The 18,682-nt window shown below is 45.8% G+C and overlaps 1 protein-coding gene across 1 annotated transcript; it reads left to right on the plus strand.

Annotated features, from left to right (window-relative positions):
* The first annotated feature begins 2,173 nt into the window (after window positions 1–2,173).
* On the plus strand, window positions 2,174–5,872 carry LOC125725208 (frizzled-7-A-like). Its single transcript, XM_049001931.1, has one exon. The coding sequence runs from the start codon at window positions 3,028–3,030 to the stop codon at window positions 4,702–4,704; it is 1,677 nt and encodes a 558-aa protein (XP_048857888.1). The 5' UTR covers window positions 2,174–3,027; the 3' UTR covers window positions 4,705–5,872.
* The last annotated feature ends 12,810 nt before the right edge of the window (window positions 5,873–18,682 follow it).

Raw genomic sequence — 18,682 nt, forward strand, 5'->3', positions numbered from 1 at the left:
TGTAAATATTAATTTACCAGATCTGGATCATATCCAAAGCAATTTTTAAAAATCGGAAATAATTAAATACTTAAAAGTATGTACAAAAGACTAAGATTAGTAGTAATTACGTATTACAACTGTTAACGTTGGTTTAAATTTAAACGACGGCGTCATGGCCTGTACTAATTTTTCCTCTAAGTTGAGTCGTGTGGCGGCCAGAATCAGAAACTCCAGGTATGACTTTTCATCGCCTTCAGGCTATTAACCTTCTGAAATCTTCAGGAAGAGAGAGAGGCCTGACCTCAGAATTTGTTTTTACGGTATTCGGTTCCTGCATGGTGGTAGAACAAAGCCGTTAGTTTAACGTTTACGTGGTCTTATGAAGCCTCGAAGACAATTCCTAAAGTACTTACAATTAAATTCAATCAGAATACTTGGGTTATTTTGTAGTCTCTTTAAAATCAGTTTCGATCATAAGAAAGTGCAAGTGTACTTTTTCCACTGCAATTCAGTAATCGTCAATAACCATAGGAAATTTCACGCGACATATTCAAAAAAAGTTAACTTACGTTTATTTAGCAGAGACTTTAGTCCAAAGCGACGTACAAGAGAGGCGAATAGCAGGTCAACGTCAACAACGCACGTACTGGCGAGGAGTCGACTGGGTTGAAATGTATGTATGTCTGGTGACTGACACGGAATGCAATGCGAGTTATTGCTGAATATCAATTTAAAGCCCGCGATTTCCCTGGATTTGAACTTAACTATACTGTCAGATCTTCGGGAAACCACGACGGTGTCACTCTGAGCAACTAGTGCTACTTTTCCGAGAGAGAACTCCCGGCATTTATCTGAAATATGGTTTGCTCTTCGTTCAGGTCATGAAGGTGAATCGTCGTTTTTTTTTTTTTTTTGTAGAATCGCTCTTCCAAGGAGCCGAAAGAGATTTACAAAGGACACTACACATTTCCAGTCATAAACACTGTAATAAATATCACCATTATTGCAGCTCTCTAAGGGACCTCTTACTATTTTTGAATGTAGGTACTTAGGAGATACAGTGGCAGAAGAAGTATTCCGACGGCCATAAATTTGGAGAATAAGCCAACTAGTGCTACATCTTCTTAAGCGGTTCATCTGGATACGTTCAAACCTTTTTCTGTTTAGTTCAATTGCATGTGGACTTCACGGATACTCCGTTTTCAACAAACAGAAAAGGCGGCAGTCCTATCTATCTATCTATTGCTTATATGCGCTATGCGGTTATCGTGTTACATTCCTATTGAGTAGTAAGATTACATAGCATCGTTGTCTTATTGGTTTATTCTGATTGCCTCTATAAACAGTACAGCTAATTGTTGTTCTCGGCTCTGCAATTTAAACATAACCTTACATGTGGTAAGATCAATTCCCGTACGAGAAAAGGTTGTCATTACAATAACATTATATTAAACATCAAGGCCTGCAAGGTTTAAGAAGCTCTTCGTCATAGACTCCATATTATTACAATTATACCATTAGCTATTTATTATGTCCTTCCAAAAACATTGTATACCCTTCGAATCGCGATTTTCTTGGTTTATTGAGTTGAAATCCTCATTTTCCACCTGTGAAAATAAAATCTGTTCGGCGCAGTAAATGTAAATATATCTTTAATTTCCCCAGAACTTGTTATACATGTTTTCTGAAACTTAAGGATAAAATTGCTTCACCAACCCTTCGTCTATGCTATATTTTGAATTCCTTAGGTGTACCTGAGAGAATTAAACATCTTACTCGATTAGCGATTTGACAGCCAAAAATTACAGTATGCTTATTCTTAAATTTCGGTCATTTTAACTACGTAGGCTGCGTGAATTCGTTTTCTTGTAATTAATATTTCTTTCCGTGACATTCCATGAGATCGGGGAATCTTATGAATAGAGCTCTTATAACTGTGTTCAGGTTATTTTTCGCAGACGCATCGGAAACAACGATTCCGAAAAAAACCATATCCTTCGCTTTTAAATCAAACAATAAAATTGCAAAGGATGAAACGTAACATTTAAAGAAAAGTTCCGATAACCCCACCTACTTTACTCTTAACTCATAATATCCAATCAAGAAGAAGGCGCTAAGGAAAACAAATCATATGATTGGTCAGGAAATTGTGGTTTCTAGGCGCCCCGTGGCGAGATACTCTAGGTTGTGAATGAGGGGTACCTGGAAACCGCCCTAACATTATTGTGCGTGTTCAGTATCTTTAGCGAAACTTTCTAAAGAAGCGAGCCGATGTTCCAGGCAGAGCTCTAACATTATTGAGAGAAGCGACCTACAGTCAATTCCAGTACTAACTGAGGACACTGTAATAGTCGTAGATTAAAAAGGATTTTATGTATTAAGTAAGAAATTCTTTACAAAATCTGTCACCGTATCACAAATTAAGTGGTACGGAACAGTAGGAGGAATAATAGCTGGTTCTACGAAGAGAAGAAACTCAAAAGGATTAAAAAATACGGCTTTGAGCACAAGAATGCACTAAAGAAAGCTTCCTATAAAATACAGGTTTGATATACTGAACTTTGATTACTGAAATATATGTTTTCAAACCTTAAAAATTACTATCTTCAAAAGTCGCCGAGTAGAATCATTCGGTTTCCTCTGAAATCTTAGTGAGCACTCCAAATATCTTATCTGAAACGTTTTAGATAATTATCCCAACCATCGTAGGCTGGGGAAATGATAGTGGCTTTAAAGTGGAGACAACATCGTACGTAATCTATAAGAACTGTGCACCGCTGCTCCATAAAAAGCGATCCAGGCTTGTGTCCGTATATGCAGCTGTTACCCTCATGTAAGTCAGAGGTAAAGCGCTTAGAATAAGAATCGCGTCAAGGACGTTTGGACGAAATATTTCGAACGGAATTTCGGCACTAAGAAGCAGCGAAGGAGAGTTTTATTCAAACAAAGTATAATCGCAACATCTGCATAGTAAAGGCACCCGAACAAGGTAAAAGCAATCGGCCTAACTTTTTTTCAAAAGTCGCCCGCTGTCTTCGTTCTACTATGGCAGCGTCAGAGATTGGAGATCGGACTGGGATTGCCTGGTGTGTTCTGGTGACTGTAGGTTTAATTGTTAAGCCGTGTTTCGGTCAGTATCATGGAGAGAAGGGCATCTCCGTTCCCGAACACGGCTTTTGTCAACCCATTTCTATTCCCCTCTGCACGGATATCGCCTACAATCAAACGATTATGCCGAATCTTTTGGGGCACACGAATCAGGAGGACGCCGGATTGGAGGTGCACCAATTCTACCCCCTCGTGAAAGTGCAGTGCTCCACGGACCTGAAATTCTTCCTGTGCTCCATGTACGCGCCCGTGTGCACGGTGCTGGAGCAGGCTATCCCGCCGTGTCGCTCTCTCTGCGAGCGGGCGCGCCAGGGCTGCGAGGCGCTCATGAACAAGTTCGGCTTCCAGTGGCCGGAGCGGCTCCGCTGTGAGAATTTCCCCGTGCACGGTGCGGGGGAGATCTGCGTCGGGCAGAACACCTCGGACACGGGCAGCCCCACCTCGTACCCCACGCCATACGTTCCCGAGCAGATCACGCTGCTTCCCAACGTACCCCGGCCGAGTCAGCCCTTCACTTGCCCTCTGCAGCTTGAAGTTCCCACTTATCTTAATTACTACTTTTTGGGCGTGAAGGACTGTGGGGCTCCTTGCGAACCCACCAAGCCCAATGGACTGATGTATTTCCGCGAGGAGGAGGTGAAGTTTGGCCGACTCTGGGTTGGGATTTGGTCCATATTGTGCTGCGTGAGCACCCTATTCACCGTGCTCACGTACCTAATAGATATGCGGCGATTTAGATACCCGGAGCGCCCCATCATCTTCCTGTCCGGCTGCTACTTCATGGTGGCGGTGGCCTACGCCGCCGGGTTTTTCCTGGAGGATAAAGTGGTCTGCATCGATAAGTTTAAGGAGGACGGCTACAAGACTGTGGCGCAGGGCACCAAAAAAGAGGGCTGCACTATCCTGTTCATGATCCTGTACTTCTTCGGGATGGCTAGCTCTATCTGGTGGGTCATATTGTCTCTCACCTGGTTCCTCTCAGCAGGGATGAAGTGGGGTCACGAAGCCATCGAGGCGAACTCACAGTACTTTCATCTAGCGGCCTGGGCGGTCCCGGCCGCTAAAACCATAACTATCCTCGCCATGGGGCAAGTGGATGGCGACCTTCTCACTGGGGTGTGCTATGTGGGCATATACAGCGTCGATTCCCTGCGGGGTTTCGTCCTGGCTCCCCTCTTTGTCTACCTCTTTATAGGCACGTCTTTTCTCCTCGCCGGCTTCGTCTCCCTGTTTCGGATCCGGACGATCATGAAGCACGACGGCACCAAAACCGAGAAGCTGGAGAAGCTGATGGTCCGGATCGGAGTGTTCAGCGTCCTGTACACGGTTCCGGCCACCATCGTGATCGCCTGTTATTTCTACGAGCAGGCTTTCCGTGAGCAGTGGGAGAAGACCTGGCACATGCAGACTTGCAAGCGCTTTGCCGTGCCGTGCCCAGCCTACAACTTTGCTCCTATGAGCCCGGACTTTACGGTTTTCATGATCAAGTATTTAATGACCATGATTGTTGGCATCACCTCGGGATTCTGGATATGGTCGGGGAAGACGTTACAGTCATGGCGCAGGTTTTACAAAAGGCTTAGTAACAGCAACCAAGGTGAAACTACGGTATGAACTTTCGGAGACACGGTTGAGGAACGACGGCGTCTCTAAACGGGGTTTGAAGAAAGCCATCGCTTAGCGGACTGTATCTGAGCAAAAAGGACTCGAATCTGTATTGAGCTCAATGCCCCCCTTTGCTCCAGAAGTTTGTTTTCATACCCTCTGTATGCTGGGTTTCATCTTAGCTAATGTTCACGCTTGTAATTTCTTATGTCTCATTTCTGTGTGAACAGCCCTTCGGCCGTAGATTACCAAATCATTTTTTTAAACTTTCTTTCCTTTTGCTTGTGGAGATTCTTTTAATGCTTCTGTTTTAAAAAAAAAAACGTTTTTCTAATGTGCCATATTTTAGATCATTGTCTAAACGTGCCACCAGATTATGAGAACACTTGTTGCTGCTCCGGAATGTTTAAGATGTTCAATATGCTTTCAAACTTTGCAGAACCCCGTCCCCGCCCCCCGTTTCCCTTTGTGGGTGCATTTGCTCAAGGGTCGCATTATCCCGATCATTTGCCCAGCTTCCGACAAAATGACACATCATGTAAATCACCCCGCTGTAGTGTTATGCGTTATAACACTAGAAAAAGCAGAGATTAACATTTTTTTTTACGTTTCTGAAAGTGTAGTATTGCTTCCTAGATCATAATTCAAGGGGATGGTGGAATGTTCATTTTTGTTTTTTTGTGCTATATTAGAGATTTATTTGAAACGAATATGACTTTCGTTCGCAAGAAGTGTCCGCCTTGCCACTCATAAAACACTTTTTCTGTTTAAGCATTCTTTGGTATGTTCTTCATACCCATCTGCAGACAATCACATATTCTCCCTGAAGGGCGGATTTGCGTTCGAATTGGATATCAATTATATGCATGTGTACATCTGTTAAATTATGCAAATTGCTACATACACATTTTGTAAATAGTCGTCACCTTTTTTAAAGAATATATGTATTTATAAAAATAATCTTGGTGTTTTTTACTTGATTTTTAAAATATGACCTCATTTGTATATGTACAGTTTCACCGAATAAAGTAATTAGATTTTTACTTTTCAAGTGTTTGTGGAATCTGGCTTCTTTGTGAAGCTTCTTTGATCTGTGTACATTGCTTGAAATGGACTCGTAGATGTACTCATGTAAAAGAAGAAGACGCAATTCTGAAGCATATTTACAGTACATTAATGGCCAGGTTATCCTGCGGACTTTTAAATGTTTATTGTAAATATTACCTCTGGTGATGCTACAATTGATAGGGCTGGTATATTTCACTCTGGACTATAGGTGTGCTGAGCTTATGTTTTAAATAGGAGACGTCACTATGGTTTGAAATAAACTTCAATGAAAAAACACAGAGCTGACGTACTGAACACACTTTGTAGGTCTGGAGCATTATCGTTTTCAGGTGCGGGATATTTTCCTGTCACGCTTTACATATTAGGAAGGTAGAAGCACTTTACACGATTTTATTTGGTTTACACATCAATTTAGATGTATATAGAAAGTCTTAATAAGACGAGGCTTTTAAAACATTTTTAATATATTAAGAAATTGTTAATTTATTTTTGGGTCCTACTTAAAACCTACATTTTTCATGCCATCCGTGTTAGGTTACGGCGATACTATTTCAAATGTAGGTTTATTAACATCTTAGTCTGTAGGTAATATACGGAAGCACGTTAAAATCAGACTACTATCAGCATAATTCAACGAATTATTATTTTTTACAGTATTAAGTTAACATTATGTTGTTGGTCCCTGTGTTTAGAGCAACAGAATTAGCCTTTTACATGAAGAATGATGTTAGAAATCAAAATTAACGAAGTGATAATATTTCGGTGATGGGGGAACTGATTTTTTAAAACTGATTTTCTTTAGGAAAATATACTTCTGTCTTTGCACATAGAAGTTTGTATTTCATATAACATACTGTTTAGAAAATATTTTCTTAATTCATGTATCGCAGTAGAAAAAATTATCCGAAGCGACGCGCTCGCCTATAAATTTAATCTTCGCATGCGCAGTACGATCGCAGCTGTGAGCGCCGCTCAGCCGGCTGCACTACCCTTACGTTGTCAATTCCGCCGTCAACGCTGACTGCTCGAGTTATAATGTGGGGTGGACCTGTGGGATGATGCAAATCTGCCCAAGAAACTTGGAAACGTTTTATGGAATATACAAGAAACAAATCCTGTGACAGCAAGCACGTGAAAAGCACGTTGTTCATACCATTGTATTTTTTGAGCTGCTGATTGCCTAAATTTCCGTCGGGATTACTGAAGTATCTATATATCTCCCTATTTGTCTGTCTGTCTATCTAATGTTGTACATTGTGGTAATCCAGAATACTTAAACATTTAGTTAAAAGGGGCCAATGTTGATCACAAGGCCTAGTGGATCCACCGCGCGCGTTTCATATGAATCTTGCGCTGTAAATAGCAGTAATGCTGGGTTTACCCTCTGTTCTTTCTCACATAATTTGCTTTGGGAAGATTCCCCCTTTGCATCCGCTCTGTCAGACATTCTAGCCGGCAAGTATGCTAGTGGTCCTCTGGCGCCACCTTCAGGTGTAATTATTTATATCTTATTAGTTTTGATCCATCAATTTTCCGGAACATTTTATCCACTCGGGATTAAGGGCCGTTCTCAAGGGCTACTTTATGGGTAAAGTGCCGGGTTTACACCCGGGCCGAGATGCCTGTCCATCGGATGGCGCAAATACAATAATACTCAAGGGGGAGTCTCACATCTTTACATTTTAGTACATGATTCAGGAAAACCTACAGTATTGAGCTGATGTTATTGCCACAGTGGGCAGGAAACAGCTGGGCAAACTGAGCATATAACAAGTGAATCTTGAAGAAGTTCTGGACTGAACCGGGCCCCTACCTGGACCGGGGCTTATGAAGTGGCTAGATGAGGGGAAACACAAAGTCACTCGTGGCACTGTCTACATGCAGTGGGCTACAGTGAGCTAAACGTGTATGTGGTTGAAATTATACTGTTGGGGTAAATCACACCAGTTTCAATTCAGAACAAACCAAAGGTTGCCTGTATTGGTGTAACTTTTATTGTATGAGGGGAGAACTTCTGAGAAGTGGTCTGTCAGTCTTGTCAAGTTTGAGTGTAATACCAGCACAGTACCATCACAAATGCACACACATACTCGCTCACTGTAGAGCGCAGAGAGTCGACCGTGGCTGAGTTTACTGCTGTCCTGCAATCTCAGTGCAAATGACAGGCAGGCGTTTCCCAGCAGATGCGTGGCTCGACCTGCTCTGAACCCGGCAATGTGAGCACAGGCCTCCCCGTGCTGCGAGGTGATCTAACCGAGATGCCCTGGGCTCCCCAAACCCTCTACCCCATCCTTCAGCCATAACTCTGTACCTCACACTTTTCTGAAATGTCTGGCGCTCATCTTTCGAGTCACTACGGGTCGTATGACATCAGCAGACACACTCAGTTTTGCACTGTTTGTGCCAGTCCCCCTCATTTTCAGTGATATGCATGATAATGAGGTGGCACATGAGCTCCCATTTGGTGTATTTTTTTAAAGCATGGCTATCATTTTTCTTGAAGGACTAACAGAGTGACGAATATGATCTTTTTCAGATGGCGGGCAGATAGGCTTCGAGGTCGTGTGCACCAAGATCCGACAGCGATACATGCACAGTAGGCCAGTGAATACATGTCGTCAGCGAAGATCTTTAACTGGGAGTTTCACTTGCCAAAAGCATCCACTCAGTGCCTTGATCAGTGCGTCGTTCACTGCTCCATGCGGGTCTCAGGAACAATACAAGCCTCGGCTGCTCCCCGTCGCTACGGCCGATTTGTGTTTGGAATATTCTGGCAGTCATGTTCCAGTGGCTGCAGAATGTCAACAAAGAGCTCGGCGTGGTCATGTGACCAATCCCCCGGTTTCACCGGCAGACTCTGTGCCTTTTAAAAGAGTCGGGGCGTCTAACTTCATCTCGACCTTCCACCATTACCCTTATTCCCACATCCCTTTTACTGTCTGCAAATTAAAAAAAAAGAATGAAAGCAAATAAAAGCAAATCTTGAATCTGGATCCATCAGAGACCGGATGGGAGACAACGATGATAAGCTGAAATGACCTGTATAAACAGATAAATTAAATTAACAGGCAAACTGTTATCGAGGGGTCAGTTTGGGGAAATAGACAAATCATTTGTTGTTTTCACTTTGCTACGGGCTGCTGTTGTTTTCTTAGCCTCTCGCGAGGTTTGGCCAGGTTGCATTCTCTATGACAGTATCTTACCCCACAAAAAACACACGAGCAGTAACGTAATTATAATGCTTCTTCAGTTTTCTGCGGTAAACTTTGCCAACTGGAATGCGGCTTCTTTGGAATATTTAGTTTGTCTTGTTCTTGAGGCTGTCGAGAGCGGAATCAGCCGTACAGTATTAGCTTCATGGGGACCAGAAGCTACTTAAATGCTTTCCAGTCAAGAATTCAATTAGATGGGTTTCTGCTCATCTGTGAAGCAAAGTACTTGCTGGAATTTGATGAAGTGAGTCTGTGTTTTGGATGAATGGTTTTTCTGGGGCACACACTCGGGGGTCTGGGGGGAGGGGGGGGGTCTGCGGTTGGGTGCGTTTGGATGGGAATAATCATATATGTACGTTATTGACTTTCATGAAGGTCGCTTTTTATTGCTTTGTTATTCTTAAATCTCTGTTTTCCACTACTGTGGCCTTTCAGAGGAAAGTTGTTATATTCCTCCTCCCCGGCCCGACACTGAAGGTACCCTCCAAATGCCCGGAAACATGACCCCCCTCCCCCACCCTAAGCAGTCCTATTTGGCCCTGCCCTGTGACCTGGAGTCGCCCTTAGGGACGTGGGATGCTTGAGGGATTTGAGATCCAGGGTCAGTCAGTTCACCTGCAGGCCTGAGGGAGTCTTAGTCAGATTATCTTACACTCTGAGCCGAGCAGTGGGCATCCGCTGCTTAATTAATAACAAAAACATGTGAAATAGACCGGAGAACAGCATTCCCAGGTAATTAAATTAAAGGGTGAATAAAAATTTGCCCCAACCTTTTTCTGCCATCCCTGCAGTATTTGCGATTCACAAATAAACTTTATGAATAAACACTTCAGAACTTGAGCTCGCATTGTTGCTGCTGTGGTGAGAGAGAGTGAGGCTGATTAGCAGAGTGGTTTATTTAAGGAGAGCTGAGATTGTTCTCTTGCCACTGGGCTGGTTGGTGTCAGTAATAATGGGGATCACAGGATGACATAAAAATCTGAATAAAAAGAAAATGAAAATATAATCACTTTATGTTTTTGGTTTAATTTTTTTGAAATGTGCTCCAGACAGTGAACAGCATGCCGTCTCTGTACAGGTGGATCTTCACAGTAACATATCCTGATGAATAAATAAAACCATGGGCAGAGTTTATGAGGGTTGGGGGCAGTGCCCCCACAGTCGCCTGATTCGAAATTGCAGTTAATTGGCAAGACCAGTGTTGTGCTGTGTTCCACACTGGCATTGTGCACCTCTGCATAAGCGGTGCATTGGTACCTTATAGGCAGACAAAATATAGGTTATGTGTGTATCAGATATGTGCATTAACATGTGTGTATCAGATATGTGCATTAACACTTAAGGTTTCCCTCACACCCCCCCCCCCCCCCCCCCCCAGGTGCACCGATGGATAAAACCCATAAATATTTCTGCCCTCTGCCTGAACCCAACACACTAAATGGATGGCTGACCCTAGTGTGCGGTTTCAGGGGCCTCTGGGCCTTCCGCAGTATGCCACGGTACCACAGCAGCAGGCCACGGTACCACAGCAGCAGGCCACGGTACCACAGCAGCAGGCCACGGTACCACAGCAGCAGGCCACGGTATCACAGCAGCAGGCCACGGTACCACAGCAGCAGGCCACTGTACCACAGCAGCAGGCCACGGCACCACAGCAGTAGGCCACGGTACCACAGCAGCAGGCCACGGCACCACAGCAGCAGGCCACGGCACCACAGCAGCAGGCCACGGTACCACAGCAGCAGGCCACGGTACCACAGCAGCAGGCCACGGCACCACAGCAGCAGGCCACGGTACCACAGCAGCAGGCCACGGTACCACAGCGGCAGGCCACGGTACCACAGCAGCAGGCCACGGTACCACAGCAGCAGGCCACGGCACCACAGCAGCAGGCCACGGCACCACAGCAGCAGGCCACGGCACCACAGCAGTAGGCCACAGGACCCGCACTGCTGCTCAGGAGGACAGAAGCTTGCATGGGGCAACAGGAGGTGTCACAATTAGGGATCAATATACTTTGCTGTTGTACCCTTGAGCAAGATATTTTACTGGAGCTTCTTCAGTAACAAGGCCATAAAAAGGTATAGAAATTGTGACTGTGCACCTCGTCAATTCATCTCTGTTATAAAATCCTGAAAAAGGTGTTTCCATAGGGGTCCATTACCATTGGCCTTTCCACAGGTGAGAGCTGCAGATCCCTTTTCTTGGAATAGAAGCAGATTTCTGTGATGCCCCCCCCCCCCCCCGGCCCCAGATCATGCAGCATAGCCTGAGGTGCCCTGTCACCTTCCTTTCGGACAGGGAGTTGGGGAGGGGCATCTTTATCCAGCCTTGTCAGCTCAAACAAAGAGCTCCTTCCCTGTGGTGTCCTCAAGCTCACAGAAGCTCCATTCAGACATGAAGCTGCTGCTTTCTGAAGGATCCGCTGAACTTCCTGCCCGGACACAGGATGATTTATTTGTCGGAAATCCTTTTGTTGGCACAAACATTTCAGTACGCTCACATTCAAGAAATGGCAAAGTAAACAACAAATCAGTCTTCACTAACTTTACAGGGTTTTCTTTTGTCAAGATGGATACCTATTCAAGCTATTTGTGTCCCAGGTCACAGTCAGCTGTAAAATTTTGTATTTATAACCCCAGTAATTTAAGAGATTGGAATCACCAACGAACACTGGATGTTAAAAACCCTGGGGATGCTGCACTCCAGGCGTAACCTTGGCTGCTCCAATAAGTAAGAGGACATCTAGCGGGACTGGACCACAAACCCGGCACATTTCTTTGGTTTCAGTCATATGCTGAGCGAATAGGTCATGCCGAGTTCTGCGCAGTGAATAATCACTTTGTTAGCGACATCCAGGAAAAGTCAAAGACATTGAAACTATGAGAAATGTGTCCCTCATACATACATCAAAGCCAACCGTGATTAATATCTCCTAGGTTCACATGGTCAAATGCGGTCATGTTCTCGCTCAGTCCCAGGGAGTCAGAAAGCTGTTCGCCATGGAAGAGACGAGCGTGATTTACTACAGTCCAACGTGTTATTGCCGCAACCACAACACCGCATCGCTGACTCGCATCGGCAGGGACTGTCAGTCCTGCTTACGTTTCGTGGAGAAGCGGAACGATATGTGAGAGTAGTGGTTTGGCCGTAGAGTGCCGGTACAGCACCCGGGGCCCTGAAAAGATGAAGCTGTGAGATGAGGCGGCGTGGAGGCATCAAGAGTCCAGTCCCCAGAACGCATTCAGCGGTGTGGGGGGGGGGGCACTGGGGGACAGCACAGCTGGCCCCTGCCTCACTTATTCCAGGCTGGATGGGATGTGTGTGTATATTTCTCAACAAAACAGTGCTGGCTGCTAGATTCCAATTCTCGCCAAATGCTTTGACATTAAAGAGAACGTTTATTCCAAACTTTTAAATATGAGGTGAATACATTTCGAAAATATGTGACATTGAGTGTAGAAAGCGACCATCATGCACTGGGGCTCTGGCAATAATCTGCAGCCCTTACTGTGTTTGTGTTTATTTCAGGCAGGTAGAGCTCCTGGGGGGGAGCTTTGGGCCCCACACCCACGAGCAGCGAGGTGGGGGCAGTTAGCATGGGCCGGCTGCTGGTGGACGGGCCACTTCTGGGCCCTGCGGCAGCCCGTGGGGCCACAACCGAGGTCACACCTGCTGGGGGGGGGTCACCGTCGATATCCCCCTTAGGAGGAGCGGAAGAGTGCACAGGAACTCCCCCCACCCGTCACCCAACAGGATCCCTGGGGTTGAATGGGCCTTTTCAACATGTTACAGTGAATGGTAATCCGATAGTGGGGGGGGGGGATCTGTGCTGAGGATGGAAGGCTATATAATGCTCCACTGGAGCTTATGACCCCCACCTACCCCACCCCATATGCCCTGTTCAGTGTCAATCAGGACGTGGACCAGCAATAGAAACCTCACTTGATATCTTGATTGGGGGCCCTCAACCTTGCTGCGCAGGTGCATGCTCACCACAGCGTGGTCTAGCGCCCCCATATGGCAGCAAAGAGGCTGTTCCAGGACACATACCTCCTTAAGCTGTCCCCGGGACCACTGTGACCTTCATGCGAGGGCATTCCTATTTCACAGAAAGATGCTTATTGCCTCTGTACAGGTCACATGACCAGCCCCGTCACATGACCCTTACAGCCACAGGTCAGTCGGAAAGCAGCTTCTGAATGGTTAGAGATTTCAGGGAATTCCGACATGAGCGAAAGGGGGAACCTTAGCTCAGGGGAGACGGGATCAGCAGCGAGGGGGAGGAGGATTTATGTGGAAAATTCCCGTCGCAGAGCAGGTCTGGGGATGTCCTGAAGGCCGTCAACCGATTGGACTGTAGGACCAGGAGAGAGAACGTGCCCGTCTCACACAGACAGCTCACCCCTTCCTTAGATTAAGATCAAATATAGTATCAGTTTAGTGTCAGTGTAGTAAGGATCTCGGCTAGGATGTAACATAAAACATCCATCCATCCATTTTCCAAACCGCTTATCCTACTGGGTCGCGGGAGGTCCGGAGCCTATCCCGGAAGCAATGGGCACGAGGCAGGGAACAACCCAGGATGGGGGCCAGCCCATCGCAGGGCACACTCACACACCATTCACTCACACATGAACACCTATGGGCAATTTAGCAACTCCAATTAACCTCAGCATGTTTTTGGACCGTGGGGGGAAACCGGAGTACCCGGAGGAAACCCCACGACGACATGGGGAGAACATGCAAACTCCGCACACATGTGACCCAGGCGGAGACTCGAACCCGGGTCCCAGAGGTGTGAGGCAACAGCGCTAACCACTGCATCACCATGCCGCCCCTAACATAAAACATAAGAGCTTTTAATTCAAAGACAAATGATTTAATTGTCTGTATGCAGAATATCTCCACAAAAAAGTCCATCTGTTTAAATGGGTGAGATAACAGCATCACCTATGATAAAGAAAAGACGACTAAACGTGAGAGACCGAGACATGGTGCATGTGTTCATGTCCCAGAAGACCAGCTTACCGTATGACATAGTCTGATTGACCTGCTAATCCGCTTTATCTGTGTATTTTTTTGTTTGCTGTAAACACTTGTGATCGGTGTGAACCGCGCGTGTGCCAGTGTGTTTAAAGTGCCTTTAGGTGAGTGTTTCAGCAGCCAGTCTAGCACGAGGGACCTTCATTATGCATTTTTATCAAGTGATGTAACATGTTTAAAGAGTACAGCTTGATTTATAACAGTGGCACTGTGTATGTGGGTCATGTACAGGTTACATTGTGGGAACCAGTTGTCCCTGCTGTGTTATAAAAACCTATTATTTTAACATTGTGGGGACATTTTTTTCAATCCCCACAAGGGGAAACTCAACTTCATAAAAATCTGTGAATGCAATCAAAAAACCAAGAAAACTAAAACTCTTGTATTTTGTTTGGTTACTTATGGTTAAGGTTAGGGTTAGGGGTGTCATTGGTGGGATGAGGGTTATGTCCATAGTGGAGAGTGTATATGAATACAAAGATGTGTGTGTGTCTGTGTGTGTGTCTGTGTGTGTGTGTGTGTGTGTGTGTCTGTGTGTGTCTGTGTGTGTGTGTGTGTGTCTGTGTGTGTCTGTGTGTGTGTGTGTGTGTGTGTGTGTGTGTCTGTGTGTGCGTGTGTGTGTCTGTTTGTGTGTGTGTGTCTGTGTGTGTGTGTGTGTGTGTGTGTGTGTGGCATTTGCTGAGACTAGCTTCTTGTCTTGTTCACTGTCGCATAAAAACACCAACTACACACACACACACACACTCACACACATACTCGTAAATCTTACATAAGCAGGACACACACACACACACACAGACACACAGACACGCACACATTCAGAGACCTTTTCCCTCACATTAAGCACTCTCCCTTTCCCTCGCACAGTCTGCCGGCCACGCCCCCTGCCCCTCCCCCCCGGCCACACATCTGGTTGCGTTTTACTGTACTGAGGCATCCCAGACAGAGAAACCCGACCCCACGGGCTGGGAGCTGATCCAGACCCAGGAGTTTAGGACTGACAGGGACTGTGTTTTCTCAGCCTGAGCCCTCGATCTGCTTTGTTTCCTTTACTCTCGCACCAGCCCCGAACCCAACCCCAGCTCCGCCAGCTGCCCTCTGCATCCGTCCTTTTGTCCCCAGTCACAGGCCTTGGGGAGCTGTGCTTTTTGCACATAGATTCCTTCGGTGCGGGGCTGTGCTCCAACGACCTCGCAAGGCCTGACTCCGAGTTACCCCTGAATCAAAACCTCTCTTGTCCGTCACTGTGAATCTGTCTGCTCCGGAGCCTATTTCTCACTGGCTAAAAGATACAGGAATTGTTTTTTTCATTAAACGTATTTATGTCATTGTGGAGAAGGTCTATGGATCTCCAATGAAAGAATCAGCTGTATTCTTACAGAAAGCTACTCTCAACCTTGAGAAATCAGTCTTATGTTTGTCTGGATCCCTGTTAAATTGAGTTTATCCGTTTTAAAAAATGCGATGTACACATACAGCCCAGAAAACGTCCTGTTCACATGAAAATCTGCCTGGTAATTTTCCCTCTGGTGCTCAAATTCAGCAAAGCGGGTTGAATGTAGGTTTGATATATGTACTATAACAGAGGGTGAGGACTCTGGATGGATAAATCCGTAAAGGAAGTGATTTTTTCTTTTTCCCTTTACTCGGTCTGGAATGAATTAATAATGTACTGAAGTACAGCGCATAAAAAGACAAAAATGACATTCTGTTCTACTTAATCTGAGGCATTACAACATGAAGAATTACAGTTTCTGACAGTGAGCTTGAGAGCTGCGAGCATGGCCGCCACTGGGCTGGGCAGGACGTCCCGGCCACGGTCCGGTTCACATGCTGCCGTGCATGTGTGGGACCCCGGCTGTGTGGCGGACGAATTAAAGAATGAACCAAGTTCATAAATTGTCCTTGGCCAAACAAAAGGTGATATCGTTGCTGTCGCCGTTGTTGTGTCTTGGCTGTGAAATAATTCAGTTCCCATCATATGGGAATGTAATGCCCAGTGGGGGTGGGGAGGGGTATTTTGGGGGGGGGCGATCAGAGGAGAGTAGGGGGGGAGGTTTCGCTCGGAGTGAGCGCATTTCCTAAAGAATGTTGAACGCAGACCCGCTCAGTCCTCTAGAGACGGCCACCGCCACAGAGAAACGGGATCCCCGAGCCAGGAATGGGGGGGGCGGCTTGCGATTCCCTTCTATCGACCCTGTGCAACTTCAAAGGGGTCCTGGAAGCCATTAAAACGGACAGACCCGCCAGAAAATAAACTATGCACCATTCCTGTAGAAGATGCAGAAGAATGTGCCCCCTGCACTCCCCCACCTCGACCCAAACAGGCTGGGACTTTGTTCCGGCTTGGGCCCTGATCCGTGCAGCGAATGCTCATAAAAGCACAGGGGCCCGCACAGGGGCCTGCACAGGGGCCTGCACAGGGGCCCGCCTCGCCCCCACTGCCGGCCTGTAGAGACGCTCCCCAGAGACCCACCCCAGGCTCTCCGGAGACACCGCGTGGTCACTGACGCGACGCTGTTTCATCATGGAAAAACATTGGCCACAACGCTCAGCCAGCCTGGGGATGTCAGGGCATGTGCGTGCATGCGTGCGCCAAAATGCATTATTTCCTTCCACGGTAATGAAAACATGAAATACCTGCAGCGGATGTTATATATCCAAGCACATCTGTTACAATAGTCACCGAGTCCAGCCGCTCCGTTTCTTCCTGTCTCCTACTTAGCTTAGGCCGACTTTTGGCTGAGAAACTTTAAGATAACAGTAGAAAACTTATTCCACCTGCATGTTTGTTTTGTGTTGTTTCATCACAGTGATTTCCAGATGCACAGGACTGTGCTTCTGAAAAAAAAGCTGTTAGTGAAAGTTTAACAGATGCGTGCTGATAGTGACCTCTGGTGGAAACAATCTGTACTGCACCCAGTGGCAGAGTAGGGGGGCAGCATGGCTGTGCAGTAGTTAGTACTGTTGTCTCCCACCTGTGTGTGGAGTATCCGTGTTCTCCCTGTATTTTGGGGGGTTTCCTGTAGTCCAAAAGCATGCTGAGACTAACAGGATTCACCAAATTGCTCATAGGCAATTTTTCTGTCTTTCTGACACTTGCATGAGAAATCAGATAGCAAATCTATATCATTCCATTATAAACCTAAAATTTCTGGATAATACAAATAATATAAATATAAATCAATATAATTTCAGATTAATAATGATCTGTTCCAGTCTCCCTACCCTAAACATTGACTGTTTTAGGGACAGCATCACACTTCAGGCTTTCGTCACTAACATGTCACTTTGGACAAAAGCCTCTGATTAGCAGAATTTGGGATCCAGTGGATCCATCAGGACTAGACTAGTGGGCGGAATCATATTCAGGGAAGAATGACAGTGGGCTTCTGCTCCACTTCTGGTTTGCTGGCTCTCCTCTGAATCTGGCGTCTTGTTCTCAGATATGGGGGGGACTCAACTGCTGTGTGTGATCAGAAGGTTGCTGGATCAAATCCTGGGGCCAGGAGAGTAATTTGACAGTGGGGCATCTAAGCAAGGCTCTAAATCCCTAATTACACCTGGGACTGTCTGACCCCGTTTTCTCAAAGATGTCACTTTGAATAAAAGCACCTGCTAAATACATGAAATGTAAATGAATCGGGACATTAAAGAAGGTGAATGGACTCCATAATGCCCGTGTAAAACTGGTCAGCAGGAAAAGGATCAAATTCATGGCATTTTTATGCAGGATATATTTTCATGTGAGCTAGTTTGCTATTACTTACTTCCTCTGCACTAAACCTCCACATCACCCATGACTTTCTTGAAATGTCAAAGCAAAGAACTACCGTACCAGTAAGGAGAGTCATTTCCCATCATGCCACGGGCCCAGTCAGACTAGGCTTTTATTGTAATTTAAAAAGTACTTAAAATCCACTCACCGTGACACTCTCCGTCTCTCTGCTAAGTGCCTTCTCCCAGTGACACAACACCGTCATTGTCAAGAGCGACCTGCAGGGTCAAAGGTCAGAGCAAAGTGCCAACTGTGTGGAGCGGGGACTTGATCGGGTGACTCAGTGAACTTCAGCGTACTCGCCTGAGACAGGCTGCGGAGGATGAGGCTGGAATTGTGCCATCTTTAAAGAACTAACAAATGAAATAAGGGTGGGAATGTCTGCTCTCTAATATCTATCTTCTTTTTTTCAAAAAAAAAAAATGAATTCTTGGAGAATTCAACCTAACGTGGTGCAGGGGACATACACCTTAGTGTTGATGTTGAGTTAATGAAAGATTTACATCGGAATTTAAACTGGACGAATGAAATAGGTGGCATTTGGTGAGCCCTCCATCTTTCATCATTGTGTACCACAGTTGGAAGGTTAAAGAGAAGATATATGAAAGTCAAATACGATGGGAGTAGATGTTGGAGTGTGTATGATCTGACTGCTCCACGCCTGGGCTCACCTGTCCCACCCCCTAGAAAAGGGACACTGATAATGTAATCTCTCTCCCCCTCTTTCTACCTTCCTTCTCATGTGACTCTGATTCCAAAGATGGGGTTGATTTTCAGTCCGATGAACAGGTCAGGGGGGGTGAGGTCTGGATGTAAGGCTTCAGGGACTCCCTGACTTAATTAACATCCTGCCTAATTACCCCCAGCATTCCTCCCTCTACAC

This window comes from Brienomyrus brachyistius, unplaced genomic scaffold (genome assembly GCF_023856365.1).
Source record: "Brienomyrus brachyistius isolate T26 unplaced genomic scaffold, BBRACH_0.4 scaffold62, whole genome shotgun sequence".
Classification (NCBI taxonomy): domain Eukaryota; kingdom Metazoa; phylum Chordata; class Actinopteri; order Osteoglossiformes; family Mormyridae; genus Brienomyrus; species Brienomyrus brachyistius.

Excerpts from the sequence above, each read along its gene's own strand:
- LOC125725208 (XM_049001931.1), top strand. The coding sequence starts at position 3,028 with ATGGCAGCGTCAGAGATTGGAGATCGGACTGGGATTGCCTGGTGTGTT.